The following is a 27,288-nucleotide window of genomic DNA, read 5'->3' as shown; positions in this document are numbered from 1 at the left end:
CACTCACAGGCACAGAGAACAAGCTGCTGTTGCCCGGGGGTGGGGGACGGTGGAGTGGGAGTCGGGGATCAGCAGGTGCAAACTATTGAAGGGAGAAGCTCGGTCCCCAAAGCACAGGGAGCGCTGCGGTGCGCTGCGCTAAACCGGCACAGAAGGGAGCACAGAGGAGCACGTGGTGAAGCAGCTCGAGGCCAGTACAGGTGAAACTGTTCTTTATCTGCTTGGCTGCACCGGGTCTTAGCTGCGGCCTGGAGGAGCCAGTTCCCAGGGACTGAACCCAGCGCCCCTGCGCCGGGAGCACGGAGTCTCAGCCACTGGTCCACCAGGGAACTCCCTCAATAAAAGATTCTTGAGAAAGAAAGCGAGGGGCCAGGAGGTAGGCGTGTGGCTGGGGGAGCTAGTTCCTTCCCCACCCCGCCCCCCGCCCCGTAGGCGCCCCGCTGGAGAATGGCACAGTGGAAGCAGAGTCCCTCCGAGGAGGCGCCTGGAGGAGCCGCCGTTTGCAGAGTGCTTGCCTGGGACGTGGTCCCCGGACACCTGCTGGTCGTGGAAAAACCCTCCCCAGCCGCTGGGTTCTTTCGATTATGGACACAAGAAACGCACACAAAAATGCCTGGAGTTGAAGTTCCTGTGCCAGATATCAATCCGCACAATAAAGGTATAGGAAGGGCGACGGCCTGAAGCCGGGGTAGGTCAGCTCAGGGGTGAAGTCCTGGAAAAGCACAGGTGTCTCCAGCAGGAAATGCAAGACCAACTGCCAGCCTGATTTGGGGCAGAAAAAGAAACAAGCCTCTTTTTAACAGTCACAAAAATGGATTTTTAAAAAGCACAGCAGAAGGCCAGGAACAAAGCCTGGGTGGCTGGTTTAGGAGTCTTGGAGGCGGGATGGGGGTGGGGGACATTTGCAGGCAAGAGATTAACACCCAGAAAATAAAGAACAGGGCCCAGCCAATAAGAGAAAGAGGCCAGGCTGGAGAAACCGAGAAAAACCCCTGCCGGGAGCTCAGAAGGGTGATGGAAGGGAAGATGCTGGGCCCCATCGGCTGCTGGGGGCGTGCAAGCACATCACAGAACACGGCACCCGTCCACACTGCAGACATGCGACTCCACCTTACTGCTACACCTTACAGCTACCCTAGGGTGCTGCCGAAGCGGGCAGGCACGGCCTGGCTGGTCCAGGGGGCCCGGGGCAGGAGGCCACACCACCCTGGAGCCCACCCTGCCAGCCTCCCCTGCACACGGTGGGGTGCACTGGAAAGCTGGGCACGTGGACCCCTCCCTTGGCCATTCTGCCCTGTATGGTGCGGGCTCCAGGCTGTTTATCTCACTCTCCTCCAAGTTTATACAAAACCCTCTCTCTGGCCTGGGCTCTGATTTCCCGTGAAGAATGAACTTTGGGCAGAAAACAGACAGGGAGGGGCTGGCCCTGGACAGTTCTGAGCCAGTGATGCTGAAGCCCCCAGGCACACCCCACCCCCAAGCCCAAAGCCTGGAGGGGCTGCCTGTGCCCCGGCCCCAAGGGGCAGCCCCGTCGCTGTCAGCCCCTCCGACCTCCGGGAAAGCGGGACTGACACCCCCAGGCAGCATCCTCGGGAGCAGGGCCCGCTCCGCGCCCACACAGCTCTGCAGAGGGGACAGTGGGGGTTCTGCAGCGGGACCCCCAGCACACCAGGAGCTGCGTGGGAGCCAGACTGCGGCCCCAACTCTTAGTCCCTGGGGTGGGTGGGGGCTGCAGAGGCACGAGAGGAGACCCCTGAGAGTCAGCCCACTCTGATCCCGCAACCCTGCGTGTCCCCTGTAAGGCTCTCAGCGGCCTCCCGGGGTGAGGGCTGGATCTGCTGGGGCAGCGGGGTGGGGGTGACCCTGTCAGGGGGGTTGACACCTCCCACTTCTGTGATTCTTTGAGTCTCAGGGTTCGAGGATGCCGTGAACAAGCTCAGGGTCGGGCTCCTCCATCCCCGGGCACGTGGCTCCTGTCCTGAAGGGGCCGTGCTGCACAGACGTGCCCACGGCTCCCGGGTCAGGGCTCGCGTCCCTCCTCAGGATCCCATTTCTGGCAAGAGGAAACAGGCTTAGAGCAGAGCAGGAAACTGCCCGAGGCCACATGCTGGGGGAGGCACTGGTTCCTCCCGGTCAAAGGTCCAGTCCACCGGCCCTGGAATCACGTCTGGCTCTGCTCAGTCCTGCACTGGGGCCTTGGCGAGTCCCTCCCCGCTCTGAGCTTCCGCATTTTCATCTATAAAATACGGGTAATCCCAAATCTCACTAGGTACTCAGTCACTCAGTCATGTCCGACTCTTTGCAACCCCATGGACTGGGGCCCACCAGGCTCCTCTGTCTATGGAATTTTCCAGGCAGGAATACTGGAGTGGGTTGCCATTTCCTCCTCCATCCAAATCTTAGGGGTCTTCAGAAATGCCACAGGCAGACTCTGTCCTGCTCCAGGCTCCGTATTAGAGAGTGTGTTAAATGCACACTCACATTTCAGGGTTTTTTCTGAAAAAAACAGCTGACAGTTACTGAGCCCCTGCTCTTCAGTCGATAAGTCGCGACCGAGTCTTGGGCCCCATGGACGTCAGCACGCCAGGCCTCCCTGTCCTCCACTATCTCCTGGAGCCTACTCAAACTCATGTCCGTTGAGTCAGTGATGCCATCCAACCACCTCATCCTCTGTCGTCCCCTTCTCCTCCTGCCTTCAGTCTTTCCCAGCATCAGGGTCTTTTCCAATGAGTCACTTCTTCGCATCAGGCGGCCAAAGTATTGGAGCTTTCCTTCCAGTGAATATTCAGGGCTGATTTCCTGAGCCGTTCCTATATGACGAGTTCCTTCATACACGGGTTCACTGGCTCTGTCTGCAGAATGTAGGTGTTATCATTTTCTCTGCTCTGCAGATCAAGGCAGACAGGCTCAGCGCCTTCCAGCAGCATCAGGGTCAGCGTCGTGACGGGCTCACAAAATGAGGCGGGGAAGGCTCCCTCATTTTCTATAACTTACACAGGTTTGCACAAGGTCAGTGACACTTCTTCAACTGTTTAGAGAAATTCCTCAGTGAAACCATCTGAACCTAGAAGTTTCTTTGTGGGAAGTTTTAAATTGTGAATTAAATTTATTTAAGTGCTATAGGGCTATCCAGAATTTTCTATTGCTTCTAGTGTCAGTTCTGGTGAATCATTTCATTCACGTTTTGAATTCCTTCTGTGAAGTTGCTCACACTGTCCTCTCGTCACCTTTGCAGAGTGCTTTGACTGTGCCTGGCCTTAGCTGCGGCATGGGACTCTGAGTTGCAGCACGCGGGATCTCGCTTCTCGAGCAGCGATCGAGCGGCAGCTGAGGCAGCTTGTACTGCGAGCAGAGTTTCGACCAGCGGATCCCCAGGGGAGCCTCCTGCCTTTTTAATGTTCGCTACGTCTGTGGTCATGTCCTCTTCTTCATTCCTGACGTTGGAATTTATGGTTCCTTTTTTTAATCCATTATTTCCAGGGGTTTATCCACTGCATTCTCTTCAAAGTACCAACTTCTGGCTTGATAGATTTCACCTGAGTTTTGCTTTTTTTCCCACCAATTTCTGCTTTTATTTCCTCTCACTTTGGACTTTAATTTGTTATTCTTTTTCTAGCTTCTTGAGTTGCAGCTTAGAGCTATTAATTTTCAAACTTTTTTCTAAAGCTATAAGTTTTCCTCAAAGGACTGCTCTATCTGCCTTCCGCAGCATTTAATGCGCCATATTTTCACTACTGTGCATTTCAAATTATTCCACAACTTTTCCTGTGGTTTATCATTTGGCTCATTGATGATTTAGAAGTGTGATATTCAATTCCAAGTCCTTGGAGGCTTTCTGGTAGTTTTCCTGTTTTTGAGGTTTAATTTATTTCAGAGAGGACACACGTGTATAATTTCAATCCTTTGGAATTTGTTGAGACTCCCTGGCCCAGGACATGATCTATTTCGTTTAGCATCCTATGCACACATGGAAAGAACATGCGTTCACAGATGCTGGGTGCAGCGTTGTACACGTGTGAATTCAGGCACGTGGGCACATCCTGTTTGTTGTTTGAACTGTGGGATGCTGACTTGCGGATAGAGAAACAGGGATGTCCCTGGCTGCCCACTGGTTAAAGCCACTCTTCCACAGTGTGGGTTCGATCCCTGACCTGGGAAATAAGAACCCACATACCAAGAGAGAGAAATGGGGCAGGGGGCAGAAGAGCACCCAGAACAGAGCCTCACGCACACAGCTGCTCGGTTTATCCTGCTGACTGCTCTCCACATCAGTGGGAAGAGGATGGCCTTTGCGATACACAGTGATGGTCCCCTGGACATCCATATGGAAAAGACGCTCTGACCCTTACCACAATATTCACAAGAATTACTCTGCAATCCATCACAGAAATAAATGTGAATGCTAACACAATTAAGCTTCTAAAACAGGGGAGAATGTCCTAATGAAAAATCACTGAAGGTGAGAAAAGTGATAAATTGGATGTCATGGAGAAAACTGTTCAACATAGCAGCACCAAAGATGGCAGAGGAGAATGGCATTAACTCCAGTCAAAGCGCGCACAAATGTGCGTCTGTCGGTACGGTGCCCAGACACGCGCAAGGCCAGGGACACAGCTCCCGGAATATATAAAGGCTCTCTAGAAACCAATAAGCTAATGGAGCCGGGTGCGAGCCCACGCGGCTGGGGCCCGCGCTAGGTCCTGCTCACCGGGCGAGGCGGGGACAGCTCCCGCCCCCAGGCCCTCCCAGAGCGCGCCCTGGGAACTAGCCCGGTCCTCCTTAAGCGGGGAGGCGGCGGGGAAGCTCCGGCCGCGGCTCCGCCCCGGGGTTGCCTTTCCCTTAGAAGGCAAAGCCCCAAGCCTCGCCTCTAGCCGGAGGAGAGTCGCGCAGTGCTACCCAAGCTCCCCTCGCCCCCGGCGACGCCGCCGGAGCCCCGGGAGGGCCCGAGGCCCCGCGCACTCGGCGCTCCAGCCGGCTCGGCGTAGACTGGGAGGGCACCGGGGCGGGGCGCGCGGCCTCGCCGGTTTGAATGGAAGGATCCCGAGCGGCGGGGGCGGCGGCTCGCAGGTCCTGAAGCCAGCACTCGTCCTCCCCCACCCCGCGCCCGAGACATGCGGCGGGAGAGGTGAGCGGGCGGGCGGAGCCTTGGGGACGGCGAGGCCGGGGACAGGCACCGAGGATCGCGAGGCGCGGAGGCGGGCGGCCCAGGACGCGGGGCCGGGCCGGGGTCCCGGCGGCCGCCGGCTGGGCGCAGGTCGGGCCGTGCCCACGCCTCCGTCGCCCGCGCACTAGTCTTCGCGCGCGGGTGCGGCGGCCCCGGAGCAAATCGCCATTTCGCCGCGGTCCCTCCTATCCTCGGCGGCCGCGAGGATCCTTGTGGTTGAGCTTGGCATCTGAAAGAATGTGACTCCGCGCTTTTAAAGAGCTGGAGCACCAACCGGAGCGCTCACCCGCAGCCGGCCGGAGCCCTGCCCCGGAGCCCAGCCCCGCCCGGCCTCCCGGTGCGCCCCGGCGCGCGCCGCGCCCCCTCCCCGCGCCCCACTGCCCGCCCTCCGCGCGGCCGGCCTTCCCCTTCGCAGCCCGGCCGGGGCGACAGGGTGGGCCCGTCTGAGCGCCGTCTGCCCGCAGGTGCGGCGTCCCCCGCCCTCGTCCCCGCCATGGAGGTGCTGCGGCGCTCCTCGGTCCTCGCCGCCGAGATCATGGACGCCTTTGACCGCTCGCCCACCGACAAGGAGCTGGTGGCCCAGGCCAAGGCGCTCGGCCGCGAGTTCGTGCACGCGCGGCTGCTACGCGCTGGCCTCTCCTGGAGCGCGCCCGAGCGCGCCGCGCCGGTCCCCGGCGGCCGCCTGGCGGAGGTGTGCGCCGTGCTGCTGCGCCTGGGTGAGTGCGGGCGCCGGCCGGCCGGCGGGGTCCCCGGGCTGCCCCTTCCAGCCGGTCGGGCGGACACGCAGCGCCTCGGGTACAGCTGTCCCTGAACTGGCAGCCCAGCGGGTGGCCGGGCCTCTGTCTTCCCTCCGGGGCAGGGAGGGGACTGGTCCTGGTGCCCTGAGGAATCTATCGCGCAAGGCGGGCGGGGGTTCCCTCCAGCACCCCCCTCTCCTAGCTCCCCAGTCAGCTGGCCTGTGCACCCGCCAGACCGCCCATCTGCCTGCTGAGCCCAGACTGCACACATCCTGGCCATAAAGAATAGAAAACTCCGCGAGGAATGATGTTTTCGTGGCTACATTTCCAGAGTGACCCTTGTACTCAGCTGGGCACAAAAATCTTTTGTCGGACCACGTGTCCTGATGTTTGTTTTGGAAAATAGGTCCTCACAGTTACTGGCTGCAGTCCTGCGTGGGCTGCTCTTTTCTCTGGGTTTGGAGGCCTCCGCCGGCTCCTGCGGAAATTAGCGCCTAGGAGAGCAGAGATGGTGAGAGGCTGGGCCGCTGCGGACCCCGCCCGCACAGCTTGCTGTGTAGGCGTGGGTGGGTCATCGGCTTAACTGGCTCCATCTTCTCCAAGGACCGCAGAGAGGGAGGGACCCTTGCAGCTGACTCATTCAACCCATCTCGCAGCGGGGACTAAGGTTGCCCAGTTCTACACCGCGCGGTGTGACCTTCCACGTGGGGAGTGTGCACTGAGGAGTGTGGGGCTCAGCTGGCACCCTGACTGGGTGGCTCTCCAGGCAGAGTGGGTTGAGAGACTGGCCCAGGACCCTGGGTTGGAGGCAGCGCCCCGTGGAAAGGGACGCCCGCCTCTTCTCCGGCTGGCCCTTGTGTTCTGCGGACCCTGGGGGCAAGGCTGTGCAGACCTGGTCTGCCCAGGAGTGTTGGCGTAGTGTGCAGCTGAGGGCTGCAGGAGGGTGCTGCCCGCCTGGGTCTTGGGGAGCACGGGGAGCACGCGAGGCTTTAGGTTTTAGCTGAAGGTCCAGACTGCCTGTGCTCCCCTGAGGCCAGGGCCCAAACCGTTTCTTCCAGCTGGGCTGTAGGGACAAGCCTGGGCTGAGCGTTCCAGAGGGCCCTGGGGAATTCGGTATCTCAGGCTGCTGAGAGGCCCCTGCAGTGGCCGGGAGGAAGTGCTTCCTTTGTCCTGGCCCGCCCTGCGGCCCTGCTGGCCCCCAGCTCCACGGCCTTGCCTGGAACAGGGCCTTAGGCCAGGGTCCCTGTTGTTTGAACTTGTCTGGAAAGCCCCGCTGTGGGCTCCGCTAATCACTGTCCCTTCCGAACTGTGACCTCGGATCCAGGGAGCCTGGGATGCTTCCGGCCTGGACTGGGGGAGCAGAGTCCAGCCAAGTGCCCCATGCTGGCCCTCCGCAGGGCCAGGCCTCAGGGCCCTCCCCAAGCTGCTTTCACGGCCAGTCCCTGGGCTCAGCATCTGTCAGGTGGCCGAGGGGCCCCCAGAGGGAGGTCGCTTGGACTCCCAATGTGTGGCCCTTGTGAGCTGCTCCACGTGAGCCCCCCCCCTGGAGCCGTCCCTTGCCCCCAGCACCCCCAGCCTCTCCCCGCACAGATGCCCCGCTCTGAGAGCAGCAGCAAACAGGAAGAGACGGGGGCGCGCCCCCGGGCCTGGTCTCTTGGGGCCAGCCCCTGGTCGCCCCCCGGGTCTGTGCGTGGGAACGGCTGGCCAGGCCCGCCCTGGGAGTTTCCATGCCACCGCCCCCGTGGCCCCACCAGCCTCAGTCCCGCTCTGGCTTCAGATCTTCCTGAATTGGACGGAGTGCAGCTGGCTCCAGGGCTGACGCGTCGCCCTTATCACCAGGACCTCCAGTGGGAAGCATTTCCCTGTTTGCTTTGGCTGGAGAGGCGGCCGGGCTGGGGGACACCCAGTGCGTGGGCCGAGAGGGGTTCCGGCGCGTCCCTGCGGACATGGTGTAGACGGGGCCCTAGGAGGGCGTTCCTCCACTGACGGGCATCCCCGCCAGGCACCAGGAGCCCAGGCCTGGCGCCTCCGGGCAGTGGCTGGGTCTCTGGTTTCCTGAATGATGCTGGGCCTGGCGAGGCTGCCCCTCCCCGAGGCAGCCTCGGGATCCCCACCTGTGTGGGGTCGCTGGCCCCCACCCTGCCCACGTTGGGGCTGGCTGCCCGCCCGGGCAGCTTGGTGTGTGCTGTGAGTCACTGAGCAGGCACGCCCGGGATTCCCGCCGCACTGGCCCAGCCGGCTCTGCCCCGGGAAGGGGGTGGGGCGTGGCTGACTTGTCAGAAGGGCAGCCCTCAGGCAGGTCTGGGGTGCCCACACCTCCCTAGCCTTGTCCCTGGGGACCCTGGGGGTGGTGTCAAGTGGGTGGGCATGGGACAGGTCGGGGGTCAGGGATCAGGCTGGGGTCAGGGCCCCTGCTGCGGCTGTGGGCTGGCCCCCGGCCCATGGGACCCCTCTGACCCACCCCTGTGCCTGAGCAGCGGACGAGCTGGAGCTGATCCGGCCCAGCGTCTACCGCAACGTGGCCCGCCAGCTGAACCTCTCCTTGCAGTCGGAGACCGTGGTGACCGACGCCTTCCTGGCCGTGGCGACCCAGATCTTCTCTGCAGGTGAGGCTTCGAGTCCAGGCCGGGGACCCTCGGTGCCAGCGGGGCCTGGGGCCTGGGAGTTGTCGGGGCCGGGGCTGCAGCGCAGGCGGGCTTATCGGGGAACCTCCCTGGGTCCGAGGGCCGTGGGCCCCTCGCGGGGTTCTGGGGCTGCACTGGCTGGAAGTCCTGGCTGGCGGCGTGTGTCAGGCCGCCAGCTGGCACTGCTGCTCACCTGGGCTTCTCGCAGTGCGATGCCCACTCCCTGGCAGCCGGAGTGGGCGCTGCCAGGCTCCTGGAACCTGAAAAGTCGCGGGGGTTGCTGCACCGGAGTCTGCTGGGCAGAGGCACGTTGCCAGCCAGTCCCCCCCCCCCCCCACCCGCCGCCACAAGAGTGGCGCTCTGCAGTGGGGGTGCCTCACCTGGGTCACCTGGCTGGCCCACAGCCCCTGTGGGTTTCCCAGAGCCTCCCTCTGGGCCCTGGCGGTGGGCGACATCTATCCCTGTCACCTCCTTCCCTCACTTCCTCACCTGAGAGCACCTCCTGCTGCTCCTGTCCACACACCTGCCTCCAGGTTCACGGGAGACCCCCGGACTCGTCCCCAGCGCCTCCCCCCCATCCCCACGTCCCCTCCTGGGAAGCCCGTGGGCTCCCTGTGGTCCACCTGTGACCTGGTGCCCAGCTCGGTGCAGCCACCGAGGTCCCGGGTCCTGGTACGGAGCAGGTGCCAGGCGTTGCCGGGTGTCCAGGAGCAGAGCCCCACCCGGGACAGCACCTTCTCCTTGGACGACCCGGCGTGCCCCCCGGCGCCTGGAGCCGCATCGGCCGGGGACCCTGAGGCACGGATGGTGGTCCCAGCCTCGGGGAGGAGTCCGTGCGGGCCCACAGCTGAGTGCTCCGGGCTGCATCCTGGCTGGAGGACAGGTGTGAGTGGCCAGGCAGCATTGAGAGTGGGGAGGGCCCCCTTTCCCCTGGGCCTTTGGGGCCACAGCCTGCTGCAGAGGAGGGCCCCAGGCAGCCGGGAGGCCTCGAGCCCTTAGCTGACTGCTGGTGTGACCCGATGCTCTCCTTGCCTTTGCTCAGCCGAGGCGTGCTTAGCACCAAAGGGCTTCGGGGCAGAGGCGCCAGGACCACCATCCCTGCCCTGAGAGGGACCCTCCGCTCACCCACTGAATATGGGGCCAGATGGAGGGGCTGCAGGCCCGTCAGAGGCCCCGTCTGCTGACCCCACCCTCAGAGTATTGCCTTCCTGTGTCCCCCTCTGAGGGGCCTCCCGACCCCTGGCGGGCAGGCCGGCACTGAAGGTGCGGGACACGGGACCGCCAGCTGTGGGCCAGCCTCATAGGGTCAGCGCACCATGGGCAGGACCCCTAGGGGTGAGGAGAGACCAGGGTGCCCTCGGGTGGGGCTCAGGGGCATCCAGGCTGGCCTGGTGGAGAAGGCGGCTGGAGGGGCCAGCCCGGAAGGGGCACGGCAGGCACCAGGGCTGCCCACCATACTGGGCTCCCCTCCATCCCCCGGGCCTGTCCCAGCCTGACGCCGGCGTGTGGGTGGCCGCCTGTGTGTGTCTCCGAGCTGTCGGGCGGGCAGCTGGTTTATGAGCTGAGGGCTGGCTTTAAAAGGAAGGGTCATTTCTGGGAATGCGGCTGGGCAGGCGGGGGCCAGGGCCCAAGGCGGTGGCGGGAGGGTGGGGGCCGGGCCGGAGCGTCCAGCCCTGCCTGCCCAGACCACTCAGGGCCGGCGACCAGAGGCGAGCCCAGAAAGGCTGTGGGTTCCAGGAGGGCCCGGGAGGCCGGGAGGGAGGCGTGTCCTGCGGACAGAGCGGCGGGCCTGTGGCGGCAGTGGCTCCGGGGCCCGGTCTGAAACCGCCCAAGCCCCCCGGCTGCCGGCACACCCACCCCGGGCCGGGCTCCGCCCCAGCTGGCTCCGCCCCCTCCTCGCGGCAGCCCCACGCCCGCCTGCGCCCTCGTCGCTGTGTGTGTTGCAGGCGGTTTCTCGACCTCTCTGGACCCCAGAACCCCTGCGGCCTCTCCCCGCAGCGGGGCCTGGCCTGCTGACCCAGGGGCTGGACCCGCGCCCCCGTCGCCCTCCTGGGCCAGCCCCTCTCCTCGGTGGCTGTGGCCGGTGGGGTGGGCGGCTCGAGGACTGCAGGGTAGGGCTTGGGTGCCCCCCACGTGCCGGCACCCTGATGCTGCTGAGCCCCCCACACTGCGTCTTGGCTGAAGGGGCTTCTCGGTTCCCTTACGTGGGAAAACATAAAGTTGGCAAGTATTTTCATTTTTTTACTTTTCATTACAAGAAGAAAGTATTTTACCATGGAAAGATCAAAAAACACATGAGATAAACACTCTCAGAAATCTGTGCTAAAAAGGCAGCCTCATTTAAACATGAGCAAAGGATCTGAATAGTTGTCTCTTCTGAGATGTCCGTGAGAAGTCGCTGACCTTCGTCAGTCATCAGGGAAATGCACGCCCAGCCACGAGGCTCCAGCTCGCACCCCTTGGGGGTGGAGGCAGGCCGTTGGAGCCCAGCACGCAGGAGGCAGAGCTGCCGCGGTGGGCCTCCTGTCAGCGTCTTCAGTGGGGTGACTGATAGCGTCCCCACCTGACCCTGCAGCTCCATGCCCTGGGGTTCGCCCTGAGAAGGGAAGCCACATGTCCACATGAGGGTGTGTCCATGAGCCTTCAGACCCTCTGCCAGCAGCAGAGGGACCCCCGCCCAGGCTCGTCTCCTGGTGGGCGGTCGGTCCACGCCATGGAGCCTTGCTCCGCCGTAACAAGGCGCGCGGTGGTGATGCACCTGGAACCTGGAAAACGTTTTGCTCCCTGGCTGGAGTCAGACACAAAATGGGACCTACTGAGTGATTTGATTCGTGTGAAATGTCCAGAACAGGTCATCCACAGAGGCGAGTAGAGGAGAGAGTGCCAGGAGGTGGGGTCACAGGGACGCTGTTCTCATGGGGACAGGGATTTGGAGTAAAAACGCCTGGAATTCAGCAGCGGTGGTGGTTGTGGAACATTGTCAATATGCTAAGAACACTGGATCTCACTCTTTTGTTTGCGCTGAAAGTGCAGTCTTGACCATTGGACCACCGGGGAAGTCCCATCTGGGTCTTCTTTTTGAGATTTTTGGATCTCACGCTTCAGAAGGATGAATTGACGGTACTGAGACTGCTGTGTGCCTAGTTGCTTGGTTGTGTCCACCTCTTTTTGACCTGATGGACTGCAGCCTGCCAGGCTCCTCTGTCCATAGGGTTCTTCAGGCAAGAATACTGGAGGGAGTTGCCATGCCCTCCTCCAGGGGATCTTCCTGACCCAGGGATCCAACCCAGGTCTCCCACGTGGCTGGTGGGTTCTTTACCACCTGAGCCACCAGGGACGCCCGGTAGCGAGACCCTATCTCCATAAAAAACAACGCTAAGAGCTCAGAGAAAATAGGACATACCCAAGACCCACGTGGGAGACCAGCCTGCTGGCAGCTCCCAGACCAGAGCTTTTCTCTCCAGGTCCACTGTGGCGGTCGCGTGGAGCCCACATGTCCACCTGGGGTGCCAAGTCCGGGAGGGCCTGCCCGGGCTCGTGTGCTGTGAGCAGCTGGTGAACAGGGAGCGCGGCGTGATGGCGCCATCCCCAGGACGTGGTGCCCCCGCGGCCTGGGTGCCCCCTGGAGGGGGCCTGTGAGCAGAGCCCTGAGGGTGGGCAGCACTGCGGGCGGTGCTAAGGCTGGCGGAGTGAGTCCTGGGGGCCAGGGGCCGGCGCGGGGGCTTCAGACGTTGACCTGCTTGGAAGGGGGTGGGAGTCAAAGCAACAGGTGGGCCTGGGGTGAGACATGGCCCGGTCCATGGGGCTTTTACATTTTCGTTTAATTGAGGTGAAATTCATGTGGTGTCTGATGAACCGTTTTGTTCATTGTTTGACCTCACCACGGGGTGCGTGTGGTCGAGCTCCCCGACACCTGGGCCTGCACTGGGACCTCGGCGTCTGGGTCACGGAACCCTGCGAGAAGCCCCAGTTAAGCGTCTAGAGTGTGCGACTCGGTGGCATCGGTCCACCCGCAGGGCTGCGCAGCCACTGCTGCCCAGGCCCGCTAAGCTGTCCCTGCCGGCCCCGGGGCCCACCGCTCTGCCCCCCGTCTCACGGCCCTGCTGGCCCCGCCGCATCAGGGGTGGACTCACACTCGAGTCTGCATCCTTCGGGGACGTGTTGTTTCAGCAGGCGTGGCCCTGGCCCCATCAGAGCTCCTGCCTCTGGAGGCCAAATGACCTTCTGTTGTGCAGGTGGCCCACCTCACCCTCTTCCACTCCTGTATCTTCCTGTCTTGCCCTTTCCGCCTCTTGGTGACTGTGAACAAGCGTTCACTTGGCTCACTTGTGCCCCTGTGACTGACTGTCCCCGGCAACAGGGGTCCGGGGCCTGCTCGTCCCGCCTGTGCTGTTCCTGCCAGACCAGGGCCCGGCCCCCAGGGCGTGTCGTCTCACCGGTGATGGCAGGTGCCCTGAGCTGTCCTTCCCATCACAGGGGCCATGCTGCACAGTTCCCTGGGTCCGCACATTGCCACTCTGAACTTTCAGCCTGGTAGATGACCCTTTACACCTCGTTTTAACTGGCGCTTCTTTGAGTGGCAGTGAGGGTCAGCGGCTTTCACATGTCTAGTGTATGCAGGTCAGTGCGGTTCAGTCGCTCAGTCCGGGGCTCGTGTGCCGTGAGTTTGCTAAAACTCATGTCCATTGAGCCGGTGATGCCATCCAACCGTCTCATCCTCTGTCATCTCCTTCTCCTCCCACCTTCAATCTTTCCCAGGATCAGGGTCTTTTCCAATGAGTCAGCTCTTTCCATTAGGTTGCGAAAGTAATTGGAGCTTCAGCTTCAGCATCAGTCCCTCCAATGAATATTCAGGAATGATATCCTTTAGGATTGACTGGTTGGATCTCCTTGCATTTCAAGGGACTCTCAAGAGTCTTCTCCAACACCACAGTTCAAAAGCATCAATTCTTTGGCAATCAGCTTTCTTTATAGTCCACCTTTCACATCCATACATGACTACTTGAAAAACTATAGTTTTCACTAGATGGAACTTAGTTGGCAAAGTAATGTCTCTGCTTTTTAATATGCTGTCAAGGTTGGTCATAGCTTTTCTTCCAAGGAGCAAGTGTCTTTTAATTTCATGGCTGCAGTCATCATCTTCAGTGATTTTGGAGCCCAAGAAAAGTCTTTCACTGTTTCCACTGTTTCCCCATCTATTTGCCATGAAGTGATGGGACCAGATGCCATGATCTTAGTTTTCTGAAAGCTGAGTTTTAAGCCAACTTTTTCACTTTCCTCTTTCACTTTCATCAAGAGGCTCTTTAGTTCTTTGCTTTCTGCCATAAGGGTGCTTTCATCTGCATAGCTGAGGTTATTGATATTTCCCCCGGCAATCTTGTTCTTCATCCAGCCCAGCATTTCGCATGATATATTCTGCATGTAAGTTAAATAAGCAGGGTGACAATATTCAGCCTTGACGTACTCCTTTCCCAATTTGGAACCAATCTGTTGTTCCATGTCCAGTTCTAACTGTTGCTTCTTGACCTGCATACAGATTTCTCAGTGGCCACAGGACTGGAAAAGGTCAGTTTTCATTCCAATCCCAAAGAAAGGCCATGCCAAAGGCTGTTCAAACTACTGAACAATTACACTCATCTCACAGGCTAGCAAAGTAATGCTCAAAATTCTCCAAGCCAGGCTTCAACAGTATGTGAACAGTGAACTTCCAGATGTTCAAGCTGGATTTAGAAAAGGCAGAGGAACCAGAGATCAAGTTGCCAACATCTATTGGATCATCGAAAAGCAAGAGAGTTCCAGAAAAAACGTCTACTTCTGCTTTATCGACTATGTCTATTGTATTGTTAGTGTTTTTTATTTTGTGAATCAGCTATTCATAATTTGTGTTCCTATTTCTTTAGAAAATGTTGAAAGTGAAAGTGTTAGCTGCTCCGTCATGTCTGACTCTTTGGGACCCCATGGAGTGTAGACCGCCAGCCTCCTCTGTTTGAATTTCCCAGACAGACAAGAATACTGGAGTGGGTAGCCATTCCTGTCTCCGGCGGGTCTTTTTTTCTCCCGTGATGTGCAGAACCTCTTTATGTGTTAAGGAGCTTTTTATGACTGACAGGCGTTCGTCCCCAGGTTGTCACGTGTCTGTCCTTCCCCCAGGGAGGCTCCGTCTTAGTTCTGCCCTCAGCAGCTTGGTGCCTGGGGATGGCCCTTCCTGCTGGGCCTCAGCTTCTTTCCATGGCGAGCGCCCCGCTCTGTTCCGGGGACAACCAGGCTGGGGCAGGTGCAGCTCAAAGCTGCTTGCTGTTCAGTGCCTCCAGCACCAGGTCCCTGAGCCCCGTTGACCAGCTCAGGTCCCTCTTTGCCGCACTGCTTTTCTCCAGCAGAGGTGGGCTGGGTCCTCGCCAGGCTCTGGCCCAGGTGTGCAGGTGTGGAGCAGAAGCTTAGGACATCTAGGAATGGCCCATGGGGCTGGCAGAGCTGACCTGAGCAGATGGTGGCCGGGACTTGCACGGCAACCAGGTGACGTAGCTCCCTGTCCGATTGGGAGCTGGTGGTCAAGGCTAGCCCTGGGTGCTGACCCCAGTCACCTTTGGGGTGGTGGGCGCGTGGCTCCGGGAGGCTCATCCCTTTCAGGTGGCGCTGAGGGCTGGCCTTAAGCGGGGTCTTGGTGGCCTTTGGTGGCCAGCGTCCCTCTCTCTCCCTGCAGGCATCACGTGGGGCAAGGTTGTGTCTCTGTACTCGGTGGCCGCGGGGCTGGCCGTGGACTGTGTGCGGCAGGCCCAGCCCGCCCTGGTGCACGCCCTCGTCGACTGTCTCGGGGAGTTTGTACGGAAGACACTGGCAACCTGGCTGCGGAGGCGTGGTGGATGGGTGAGGGCCCCTGCGGGGGCGGGGGGAGGTGACGGGCTGGAGGGGAGGGGGTCGCGGCTGGGGCTGCATCCCTGCCTCAAGGCTGACCCGGGGCGTGCCCGCCCCCCAGAGCTAAGCCTGCTGCCCTGCCCCCTGGGGGGTCAGAGCCATGTCCCACCTCTGTCTCTGGATCCCCCGTCACCTGCCCAGCGCTGGCCCGGCCAGGGGGCTGCTGGGAGCGGTGCCTTCTTTGTAGAGTGGTGGTGGCAGAGGTGTGTGCAGCCCACCGGCCATGGGGGCGGCGGCCAGCCCTGGGCTGGGGTTGGGGCCCCGGTGGAGGCGGGGTGGTGGGGGCAGGGAAGGTCTGACTGCCAGGGCGACTCATGGCAGGTGGGACACGGGCAGCTCCGTCCCCTGCCTGTCCTGTCCTCGGGCCTGGCGGGGCTGGGCACCGGGGCAGCCAGGACGCTGACTGCCCGCGCGGCCAGAGGTCAGGCTCCGGGGCTGCGCTCCTTGGCAGGACTAGGGAGAAACAGGGAAGTGAGGAGTGGCTGTCCGCTGGGCTCCTGTTCTAAGGGGTCGTCCCCCACGGCGTCCGCAAGGGGACACGGGGAGCGCCCTGCTCAGACTCCTGCCTCTTCACGTCCAACCTCGGGCCTTTGTCCAGCTGGACTGTAGGCACCCCATCAAGCGGCGTGGCCGCCTCAGATGGGGCGGGACTGCGCCCCGCACGGCCTGACTGTGCCCTCTCCCCTCCCAGACAGACGTGCTCAAGTGTGTGGTCAGCACCGACCCAGGCCTGCGCTCTCACTGGCTGGTGGCCGCGCTCTGCAGCTTTGGCCGCTTCCTGAAGGCTGCCTTCTTCATGCTGTTGCCGGAGAGATGAGATGCTGGCTCAGGCAGGAGCCCAGGGGGCCCTCCGCCCCACCCCAGCTGGGAAGACCCTCGGAGCCGCCCCTGAGTGGACGCTGGAGGCCCTGCCCTGAGCCCCTCCTCCAAAGCCCAGGCCCTCTGCACAGAGGCGTGAGGGTCTCCCCCAGGCCTGGAGCTGGGCTTCAGTGCCGACCCTTCTGCCTTGCTGCCCCTGGAAGCCCTGCCCGCCCCGTTCTTCCTGGGCCAGAAGGCTGCACCGCGTCCCGGCCCTGAAGCAGGAAGTGGGAGCCCCATCCATGTCGGGACCACATCAGGACTGGAGCTGGCCTCGGTCCTCAAGGGAGGCGCCTCTAGCTTGGCCGAAGCCGGAGGCGCCGTGGGGCCGGCTGACCCTGCACACCGAGTGTGATGCTGCTGCGGTGGCTCCTGACCCGCTTCCGGGGGAATGTGTGCCCCACGCGTGCGTCAGGGTCCCCGTGTGGCAGGGAACCGTGGATGTGAGAGCCCGTGGATGAGGACGATGGTGTGTGTCTGACCCCAATAAAGTGCAGTGGCCGTGGAGGGCGCCCGTCTGCCTGCCTGCAGCCCCCCCCGCGATGGACGGCGGCAGCCCCGCCATGACTGATCAGCACGGCAGAGCCGCCCCGGGCCCCTCGCGGAGGCCGCCTCCCTGCCCTGTGCCTTGCCGGGCCCACGCGGACACGCACGTGCGCGCGCTGGCACCTGCGTGCGCGCAGCCCTGCCCTCCACGGCGGCCAGCCTTCCCCGCCCGTGCCTGCCACGCCCTCCCACTGCAATGTCCTGGCCCTGATGGGGGCGGCCTGGCCGCAGGCACACGGCTGCATGTGGCCTCTCTGCCCTGGCTCCCTTTCTGTACCAGGCAGGGGGCAGCAGACGGCTACCCCGGCCGCCTGGCCCGCCTCCTGCGGGAAGAGCCAGAGGCCAGCTCCTGTGCACATGGGCAGCCCTGCGCCCCCCTCAGGGCCCACCTCCCAGCCCCAGCCCCCCCGGGACCACTCTCCTCAGCTCCCTTCCTGCGGAGCGGATGGGGGCCAGCACCACCTCCCAGCTCTGCCTGCTCCGTCCGCGGGGAGGGGGCGTCTCATGGGTGCCCAGGGCAGGAAGTCGGAGGGGGGGGGGACGGGGTAGAGGAAGGGTCCCCCAGCGCCCTGCTTCCCGTCACTGGGATCAGCCCCCTGGGACGTTTCCAGCCCTGGGAGCTGCTGCCACAGACACAGAGTCAGGAAAGCAGGTTCCAGTCCCCGTGGGGAGACTGGTGCTGGGCAGAAGACAAGGGGGATGCGCCCTTTCCGGCAACACAGAAGGCGACTTTGCGAGGGAGAGACGGAGAAGAAAGGTGAGCCCGCGTGAGGCAAACTCAGGCTTCCTCAAGGACACCTTGGACTTGGTCAGACAGAGGAAACCCTTCATTCTAGAGGAAACAGTCTCATAAAGCCATTTCTCTACAAGCCAGGAAGTTTATAAATTTAAAATCATTATGAAACTACCTGTTCCCGCAGATGGTGAGGACTCTGCCTGCAGAGCGGGGGACGCGGGTTAGATCCCTGGGTTGGGAAGACCCCCCCGAGAAGGAAATGGCAACCCACTCCAGTATTCTTGCCTGGAGAATCCATGGACAGGGGAGCCCGGTGGGCCGCAGTGCATGTGGTCACAAAAGAGGGGGACGTGATTGAGCAAAGTATCTTCCTCTTAAGAAAGTACTAGAGTGTGTTTCCCTGTCTGGATCTAAAGCTAATTGTAAAGTTCACATGAGGAGGGGAAGGACAGAAACAGCTGAGGAAACCTTTCCAAGAAGAGAAAGGAGGAAGGTCTGGGCCTCCCTGCCTCTGGGTCTGCCCCTGGACCCCGAGGCCCCAGGCACATGCAGACAGGCGAGCACAGGGATGCGGGGCCTGCAGAGACAGACCCTGGAGCCTGGAGGACCAAGTCCATGATGAGGTGGAGGAGACCAGTCGTCAGCAAGCGATGGGACGAGCAGTCAGCACCCGGAAGAAGACCAGACCAAACCCAGGCAGCACACCAGATGAGACAAGTCACACATGGGTCCAAGAGCAAGTGTGGAAAGTGCCGCAAGTGCCAGGAGCAATGTGTGAGTTTCTTTGTAACTGGGGAGTGGGCAAGCCTTCCTAAATGTGTTTTAAAATCCGAGAACAAGCGGATGTCCCTGGTGGTACAGCGGGTGAGAATCCGCCTGCCGGTGCAGGGGACAGGGGTCTGATCCCGTCTGGGAGGATCCCACACGCCGCAGTGGGGCAGCTACTGAGCGCAGCTCCGCAACAAGAGAAGCTGCCTTAACGAGAAGCCCGGCCTCTGCAGTGAAGAACAGCCCCTGCTCACTGCAGAGAGAGCCTCTGCAACGAGGGAGACGAAGGGCCACTGTGAAAGAGTACATGAGGGTTTAAGAAATAATGAAACATAAAATCCAGGAACAAGAAAAGACAATATGCTTGATGGGAAAAGTGTTTACGACAGTTATAGATATAACAGACATATCAATATACTTGATGGGAAAAGTGTTTATGACGTTTAACAGTTTCAAAAGCTGCTGCAGCCTGAGGCGGGAGGCAGAGGGTGGCGTGCGGGGTGGGGAGGGGAGGGACGGGAGCCATGGGGCTTCTTCCCGGGGTGACAGGCTATCCTGGAAGCAGACAGAGGTGGCAGCTGCACGCACGCGAGTGTACAAGTGCTGCTCAGCCGCACACTCGTGTGGACGCTGTGCAACAGTGAACTTCATGTTGTAACCATGCGTTTCACCTCCATTAAAGGCTGTAGTTTAAAATCAGGAAGATTATTTATAATTCAAACGAACTTACTCAGCCTCAAAAGTCAAGAAGGAAAGACAAAGTTGAAATGCAGACCCTAATTGCCCCAGGACCCCAGCACCCCAGTCCTCACCTACCAGGTCGGCCGCGCCCAGATCTGACCACAGACTCGCTGGGGGCAGGGCACCTCACACTTGCTGTGGGAGGCGAGACAGCACAGTGCCCGTCGGGAAGGGCACCACCTGGACCAGCCCCGCACGCGCTCGCCCTTGGGCTGGTAATGCTACTTTGAGAAACCTGTCCTGAAGATACACTGGCAGAAGCCCAGAGTGACACGCATGTAGTTATTCATCGTGACGGTATTTGATCAGCAAAAGACTGAGACAGCCCAGAGACCCAGCGTCAGGGCGTCTGCTGACAGAGCGCGGCAGGCCGGCCTGGGCGGGCTCTGCACGCACGTGAAGCGGGACGAACCTGGATTTACAGGGTTTCTGTCCTTATTTCTCTGTCTGGCTGCGCTGGGGCCTTGCGGTGGCCGGGCTTTGATCCTCCTCGTGGCGTGTGGGACCTTTGGCCGCAACATTCGGGTTCCCATTTGCAGCGTGTGAGGTCCAGCTCCCTGACCAGGGACGGAACCCAGGCCCTCCGCACCGGGAGCGCAGAGTCCCAGCCCCTTGGCCACCCGGGAATTCCCTGTTTTACGCTGTTGACAACAGGGTCCCATCTGTGTTTTGCATAAGCAAAGCTAACTGAAACAGTCAACATTAGAGATAAATGAGTTTGTAGGCTGACTTGGTGACATAAGCAGCCAGAGAGATCAGTTATTCCAACTATAATATCTTTTAACATTATATACTCAGTGTGCAAGCTGTAGAAACAATAGCAAAACACTGACTTCAGTTAGTAGTTTATCAACAGTATCACTGTTCTGAGTTAGCCATACGTGTCCCGCGGTGGTGTAGCCGCTCAGGGGTGCCCAACTCTGGGGCCCACGCGCTGCAGCCCCAGGCTCTAGTCCTTAGCACTAGTCGCTCAGTCGTGTCTGACTCTGCAGCATCATGCAGTATAGCTTGCCAGGCTCTTCTGTCCATAGACTTTTTCAAGCAAAGGTACTGGAGCTGGTTGCCTTCTCTTTCTGTGGGGGACCTTTCCGACTCGGCATTTAACCTGGGTCTCCTGTGTCTCCTGCACTGCGGGTGGATTCTTGACCACTGAGCCATCAGGAAGTCCTAAGTATCCTGTAGGAGAAAGTAAATAATGATAAAGAAGATTTTTTCTTAAAAGAGGTGAAATAGAAGAATTTAAGTAAGAAATTGCATAATCTAAGAATCAGATTGGGAAGTGTCAGTGTGGACGCAGTTTTTTTCTCTTTCTTAAAGAATACACGTGTCCCATGCTGGAGCACCAGGGAGTGAAGGGCCGTGTGATGGCTAATAGTTCAGTGAAAGTACCTGAGGAAACTGTGTGAAGGGAGCTGATCCTGCCCAGGCCTCTCACCCCCACCCCTGCGGGAGAGAAGGGAGGTGCCGGGCAGGAAGTGGGCACAGAGGCCATCAGGGTCTCCGTCCGGCTAGCTGTAGGGTCACGTGGGCCCCTGCTTCTGCCACAGAAAGACTGGACTGAGAGTGTTGGGTTTGTAGCAGAAGCAGGAGAGGGAGGCACGGAGTGAGAAGGCTGGTCCCGGGCCAGCCCCGGCGTCCCTGCACGCTTGCGCTAACACTGGACATCAGAGGGAAGACACGAGCGTTTCCACTGGCTCCAGCGTGAACTGTTTCAGAGGAACTGAACCTGAGCCTAACTGGATGGAGGGAAGATTTTCTAAGAGAATTCTGCCACCGAACGTAGGCGTGAGGACAGGCTTAGGAGACGGCCCCTGGGCAGCTCTGCTGAGGTGCTGGTCCAGGCGGGTGGGGTGATCAGCCCCGTGAGGCGGGCGGACACTGCACAGGCAAGCCGCTAGGCAGCCCTTGGGAAGGGTGACCCAGCCTCCAGGCTGCAGGAAGCAGGGCAGAGGAACGAGGGGGCTGGGAATGCCCTCCAGTCCCCGGCCCGCCAGCGGCACGAGTGGGGTATGGAGGGGCGGACAACCAGAGGGCCGTGTGCACTGCCTGCGTCTGTCTCTTATGCCCCAGCTTGTCTGCTCTGCTCTGGGGCTGCCCACCCCTCCCGCACCCGGCTGTGAGAAGGGAGGAGCCTGCAGTGTAGGGGGGAGGGAGTGGACTTCCTTGGTGCTCCCAGGTGCTCTTAGCATCATTCCAGCAACAGAGATGGCTCTGGCCTTAGCCTCCAGGCTGAGCTTGGTCTGACCTTAGAGCTGTGGTCTGGATGTCTGTCTTCCCTGGAATTCATATGTTGAAGTGCTAACCTCAACATCATGGGAGAAGGTGTGGCCTTGGGGGGGAGGGGACTATGTCCTAAAGTCACCTTGTGACTGGGACGAGTACCTGCCTGGGCGATCCCAGAGAGCCAGCCCAGCCTTTCCGCACGTGAGGTCCAGTGGGCAGCTGTCCAGGAGAAAAGTCCCTTGTCAGCCAGTCACCAGCACTGTGGTCCTGGGCCTCTAGGACGCTGACAAGTAAATTCCTGTTGCTTAAAATCCAGCCAGTCTGTGGTATTCTTGTTAAAGCAGTCTGAATGGACCAAGTCAGAAAGTTATTACTGAGACGTAGTTCAGTTCAGTTCAGTCGCTCAGTCGTGTCCGACTCTTTGCGACCCCATGAACTGCAGCACGCCAGTCCTCCCTGTCCATCACCAACTCCTGGAGTTCACTCAGACTCACGTCCATAGAGTCAGTGATGCCATCCAGCCATCTCATCCTCGGTCGTCCCCTTCTCCTCCTGCCCTCAATCCCTCCCTACATCAGAGTTCTTTCCAATGAGTCAACTCTTCTCATGAGGTGGCCAAAGTACTGGAGTTTTGGCTTCAGCATCATTCCTTCCAAAGAAATCCCAGGGTTGATCTCCTTCAGAATGGACTGGTTGGATCTCCTTGCAGTCCAAGGGACTCTCAAGAGTCTTCTCCAACACCACAGTTCAAAAGCATCCATTCTTCGGCGCTCAGCTTTCTTCACAGTCCAACTCTCACATCCATACATGACCACAGGAAAAACCATAGCCTTGACTAGACGGACCTTAGTCGGCAAAGTAATGTGTCTCTGCTTTTGAATATACTATCTAGATTGGTCATAACTTTTCTTCCAAGGAGTAAGCGTCTTTTAATTTCATGGCTGCAGTCACCATCTGCAGTGATTTTGGAGCCCCCCCAAAATAAAGTCTGACATTGTTTCCCCATCTATTTGCCATGAGTGACGGGACCGGATGCCATGATCTTCGTTTTCTGAATGTTGAGCTTTAAGCCAACTTTTTCACTCTCCACTTTCATCAAGAGGCTCTTTAGTTCCTCTTCACTTTCTGCCATAAGGGGGGTGTCATCTGCATATCTGAGGTTACTGATATTTCTCCCGGCAATCTTGATTCCAGTTTGTGCTTCCTCCAGCCCAGCGTTTCTCATGATGTGCTCTGCATATAAGTTAAATAAGCAGGGTGACAATATACAGCCTTGACGTATTCCTTTTCCTATTTGGAACCAGTCTGTTATTCCATGTCCAATTCTAACTGTTGCTTCCTGACCTGGATATAGGTTTCTCAAGAGGCAGGTCAAGTGGTCTGGTATTCCCATCTCTTTTAGAATTTTTCACAGTTTACTGTGATCCACACAGTCAAAGGCTCAATTATCTAAGCATGTGGAGGTGGCTGTGAGCTCAGACCTGTGAGTGGACGGTTGGGGCGATGCTGGGGACGCAGGAAGACAGGAGAGCTGTGCAGGAAGCCTCCGCGTTCTTAGAGGAAACCCGAGTGGCCGGAGCCAAGCGCGAGGAGAAACATGGAGGTGTGGACCTGAAACAATCAACAGCAACTTTTTATCGACAAAATGGGTTCATTCAGGAACAGCAAAGCATCGGGTTTCAGGTCAGAAGCTGGTGAACCACAGGCAAGCCCAGGGAAGAGGAGAGGAAGCTCTTTCACAGGAGGCAGAGGTCGGCGAGGCTGCTGTGAACAGTCCACTGGAGGCGCGCGGGCCTGAAGCCTGGAGGCTTCTCGTTGGCTGGGCTGTTGCCGGGCAGGGAGAAACTCTTCCCCCTGCGGGCGGTGGCCAGCTTCTGGCTGGAGGCCAGGTGGTCCCCTCCTGTGGGGACATCCAGTAGGGCTGGCTGAGAGCGCCCCCGGGGGCCTGCCCACTCGACATTTTTTTAATTAACTGTGTTGCCCATGCTGTGCAGCTTCTGCGGTTTGAGCTTCCTGCTCAGGGACTGGCCCCAGAACCTGGGCAGTGCCAGTGGGGTCCTAACCCCTGGACCACAAGGGAATCCCTCCCGGCTCCAGCTCAGCATGGCTTCTGTTTACCGACTTGGACAGGTGTAAAGGCCAGTCTGATGAGAACTCAGATGGAAGCGGGGACTTCTGTCAAGAGCTTGGCTGCAGCGTGTCCTAGGCTGCAGGAAGGCAGAGCGTGTGGACAGTGGCCCGGGTGCCTGGCTGGGCATTCCAAGCAAAGCGCAAGCGCCTTGTTCCCCTCGGACAGTTAGAGCCAAGAAGATGTGAAGACAGAGCTGTGAGCCAAGAAGAAAAGTGAAAGTGAAACGGAAGGTGCTCAGTCGTGACTCTGCGACCCCGTGGACTGTAGCCCACCAGGCTCCTCCGTCCATGGGATTCTCCAGGCAAGAGTACTGGAGTGGGTTGCCATTTCTTTCTCCAGGGGATCTTCCCGACCCAGGGATCGAACCCAGGTCTCCCACATTGCAGGCAGACGCTTTAACCTGTGAGCCACCTGGGAAGCCCGTCAGCCAAGAGGAACCAGACCTGGAATTTGGAAAACCCCCAGCCTACTGACATTGAGAGCTCATTCAGACAGATCACAGTGTGGCCCAACTTGATGAGGAGGCTGGTGCTGGTCAGCAACAAACAAGTCCCCCAGACGGCAGGGTGACAAGCAGCCACCTAACCCGAAGTCAGGGCCTAACATCCAGACTATGGAGAAATGATTCCCGAGGCATGTCAGAGACTGTGCAGTGGGGTGTCCGTCCACGGGGCCCAGAGGATAAGGCTGTGCCTGCCCCCCATAGTCCTGTGGACGGCAAAGGTGGCTGCCCCCCGGAGGGGGTGTCTGTCTCCGCCAGCGCGCAGGACGCAACAGCCCTGGGGCCTTGCTGGCAGCTGCTGTGTTGTTGCGTTGCGTCTGACTCTCTGCGACCCCACGGACGGCCTTGCCACCTTCCCTGGACCCTGAAGGATGGGGCCTCCTGGAGCCTCAGGTTCACGACCTTGGCAGAGCCCCACCAGGGGCACCCCAGATGGGGGCTCAGGGAGGACAGGACCCCACGAAGGGAGGGGGAGCTGCTCCGGCCCAGCCGTGGGGCGGGGCCAGAGTGGGGCCCGGGGGACAGGCCTGGGCCAGGGGGGACCCCTGCAGCCTTGAGTTCCTCGCACACCAGGCACTGGCAGCTCCAGCGCCCGCGACGCCTGTGCCCCTGGGTGCGTGACAGCCGTGTGGCTGCAGCGCGGACCCCCGCCCTCGGCACAGCCGCCCTTGCCCCATGTCTACTTACGCTCCTGGTGAAACCAGCTGTGCCCCCGCCCCCTCCAAGAGGGCGAAACGGGAAGGAGGAGGGTGCGGCGGAGGCCGAGCCATGGAGAAGAAGAGAGAGGCTTTTTTCGCTTTTGCACACAGGCTGAAGCGTTTCAAACGGCACAGTGTGGAATTCACCGTGAGACGCTTCAGCCACCAGATGGGAGAGAGCACACGCGCCACGGGCGTGGGGCCCGTGCTGGCGGGCGCGGGGCGAGGGCCAGTGTGTGTGTGGAAGATTCCACTGTAAATTAGACACAGGAAGAAACGAAGGTGTGTGTTAGTGAGAATCAGCTCACATCTACGTAACGATGCTTAGGCTCACAGCCCCCTTCGTGCCTTGGGAACGCCCTCTGTCCACTAGGAAATGGGGGTCTTATGTGCTCAGCTCTTAAACAAAACCTCTGTCTTCAGCTTATTACTGACTACCAAATGCTCGTAAGTGTTTTGGTGGTGGTGTAGCTGCTAAGTTGTGTCCGGCTCTGGCAATCCCATGGACTGTAGCCCACCAGCTCCTCTGTCCATGTGATTTTCCAGGCAAGAATACTGGAGTGAGTTGCCATCTCCATTTCCAGGGGACCTTCCCGACCCAGGAATTGAACCCAGGCCTCCTGCATCGCAGGGGGATTCCTGCGTCGCAGGCGGGCTCTTTACTGACTGAGCTATGGCGTAAGCATATTGTCAAAACTGCAGGAAAAAATGAGAACGTCACCCTTTCTAAAGTTTTTAGGGAAGACTCTGGAAACAAAGAATCACCAGCAGATGAAAGAAATGTAGTCTGCGCAAGTGACAACATTGACGGTGCTCACCCATAAAAATAAAGGCCTTTTATTTGGTTTCTCTACGTCATTACAGGAGCCGAGGCCACACCCTCGACCCACGGCGCCCGACCTGTGGCCACGCCCACGCCTGCAGTGCAGCGTCCCCAGGCAGGCAGCTCCACCCGGGGTCACGGGGTCACCTTCTTGTATGTGACGTGCAGGTGCTGAGTCAAGGGCTGCGTAGTGGTTGCCATGGAGACTGTCTGTTCAAGTTTGCCTTCGGAATTCAGCCTGAATTTTCGGGTAATCTGAGCAGAAGAAAACAAACATTTTGGTTTTTATCGTCCAAAGATTCCACAAGGGCTGCCGGGCCAGCACAGGCCACGTGCTCCTGCAGTGGCCGCGACACCCACCTCGGCGGTCAGGGGCCCACGAGCCGGGCAGCGGCCCTGCCAGGGGGCAACAGACCCTCAGCTGGCAGCCCCGACGGGCGTCCTGAGCCCCGGCTTGCGCCCTCCGCCGCCCCCCCGGCTGCCCCGGGACACTGGAGGTAGGCACGGGCACTGTCCTGCTGCCTGGCCACAGGCTCACCCCAGGGTGTCCTTTCGGCTCCTCCTGCCGTCTCCGCACGGCTGCCACGGAAGCCGGAGGTGGGGACCCGCTCCACCAGCACCAGACCTCCCACAAGAACACAGAGCCGGGCAACCGAGCCCGGAAGGGAACCGGGGCCCAGGCCTGCCACCACGGCTTCCAGGTGGCGCCAGGGGTGAGGAGCCTGCCTGCCGACACAGGAGGCGGAAAGGCTGCTACCAGCAGCAGAGCACCCCCAGCTGGGGTCACCTGGTGCCGAGTGGGGCTGGGGACGCCCGAGCCCCACAGCAGGCGTGCTGGCCAGGCCAGGCAACTGCTTCTCACTCACCAGCCCTCCACAGGGAGAAGAGCAAAGCCAGATTTCAGAGCGTCCACTTAAAGGCCTCAGAGAACCAGCCGGGCTGCAAGGCCACGGTCTCAGGCAGAAGGGTGTGCCGGGGAGACAGCCTGGAGCAGCTGCCCCCAAGGCCTGAGTGGAGGCCGCCTGGAGCCTGGGGAGCAGGCGGGGGCACCCGAGGCCCGGGGCTGCGCGGCACAGGTCGGGACCCCCGCAGGGCTGCAGCCCGGAGTCAGAGTTACCCAGAAACACACGGGCAGCTCTGTCTCTAGTGAGCAGGAGCTGCCCTTCCTGGCCCACCTGGGAGAAGCAGGGGTCTGCTGGCTGCGGGAGGTAACATCTAGCAAAGCCTCAGGTACACACTGTTCCCATACACGAGTCTGCCATTCAGGGAAGTCACGGAAGGGAAGGGACCAGAGGAGAACGGAGGGACATCCTCAAAGCTATGAAAGTGAGCATACCCCTGGTGCTGTGGCTGCAAAACATCCTTCAAAGATGACACCAAAACAGACACTTTCAGAGATCCAGAGAACTCACCACCAGGAGGACCCCCATCTTCCTCACAGAAGACACTAGAGGAAGTTCTTCCGGTTTTACAGAGCGAGGCGGGGAGCCTGTGACACACAGTCAGACCCCTGTGTGGCCTCCTGTTTGCCTGAGGGCAGCAGAGGCCACATGGTCGGGGGTCCAGGCCCACCCCCTCCAGGCTGCGGGAGAGGCGGGGGCTCAGGCATGACCCACACCTGCGGCCTCGGAATCGGCCCCCTGCACCCAGTACAGCAGCCCCCGTTCCAGATCCATCAGCCCCAGGGCCCTGGACACCCACGGGCACCATGGGACATGCCCCTGGCCCTCCCACTGGCCACCCGCTGCCGTACTGCAGGCAGGGCACAGGGGGATGCAGGTGGGCCCCATGCTGCGGGCCTTCCCAGGGCAAAGGGGAGGCGTCT

At 60.2% G+C, this 27,288-nt stretch overlaps 2 protein-coding genes across 7 annotated transcripts in view; one reads left to right on the top strand and one right to left on the bottom strand.

The window, feature by feature from the left end:
• The first annotated feature begins 4,863 nt into the window (after nucleotides 1-4,863).
• Nucleotides 4,864-16,800, top strand: BOK (BCL2 family apoptosis regulator BOK). 4 transcript variants are annotated; one of them, XM_027966822.3, is made up of 5 exons: nucleotides 4,864-5,125; nucleotides 5,629-5,880; nucleotides 8,379-8,507; nucleotides 15,226-15,389; nucleotides 16,133-16,800. In XM_027966822.3, exons 2-5 carry the CDS (start codon nucleotides 5,658-5,660, stop codon nucleotides 16,217-16,219), a joined length of 603 nt encoding a protein of 200 aa, XP_027822623.1. In that variant the 5' UTR covers nucleotides 4,864-5,125; nucleotides 5,629-5,657; the 3' UTR covers nucleotides 16,220-16,800. The 4 variants fall into 4 exon arrangements, with proteins under 4 accessions (XP_027822623.1, XP_027822619.1, XP_027822621.1 ...); XM_027966818.3 differs by having other exon boundaries at nucleotides 16,129-16,800; XM_027966820.3 differs by having other exon boundaries at nucleotides 15,205-15,389.
• Nucleotides 16,801-25,461: 8,661 nt separating this feature from the next.
• Nucleotides 25,462-27,288, bottom strand: part of THAP4 (THAP domain containing 4) — a 35,221-nt gene continuing 33,394 nt past the window's right edge. For all 3 annotated transcript variants that reach the window (XM_027966791.3, XM_027966795.3, XM_027966796.2), the window contains one exon: nucleotides 25,462-25,718. In XM_027966791.3, the coding sequence (XP_027822592.2) occupies nucleotides 25,599-25,718 (120 nt within the window). In that variant the 3' untranslated portion in view covers nucleotides 25,462-25,598. The remainder of the gene's footprint in view (nucleotides 25,719-27,288) is intronic.

Source organism: Ovis aries, chromosome 1 (genome assembly GCF_016772045.2).
Source record: "Ovis aries strain OAR_USU_Benz2616 breed Rambouillet chromosome 1, ARS-UI_Ramb_v3.0, whole genome shotgun sequence".
Lineage (NCBI taxonomy): Eukaryota > Metazoa > Chordata > Mammalia > Artiodactyla > Bovidae > Ovis > Ovis aries.
This window is presented reverse-complemented; position numbering and strand designations above follow the sequence as displayed.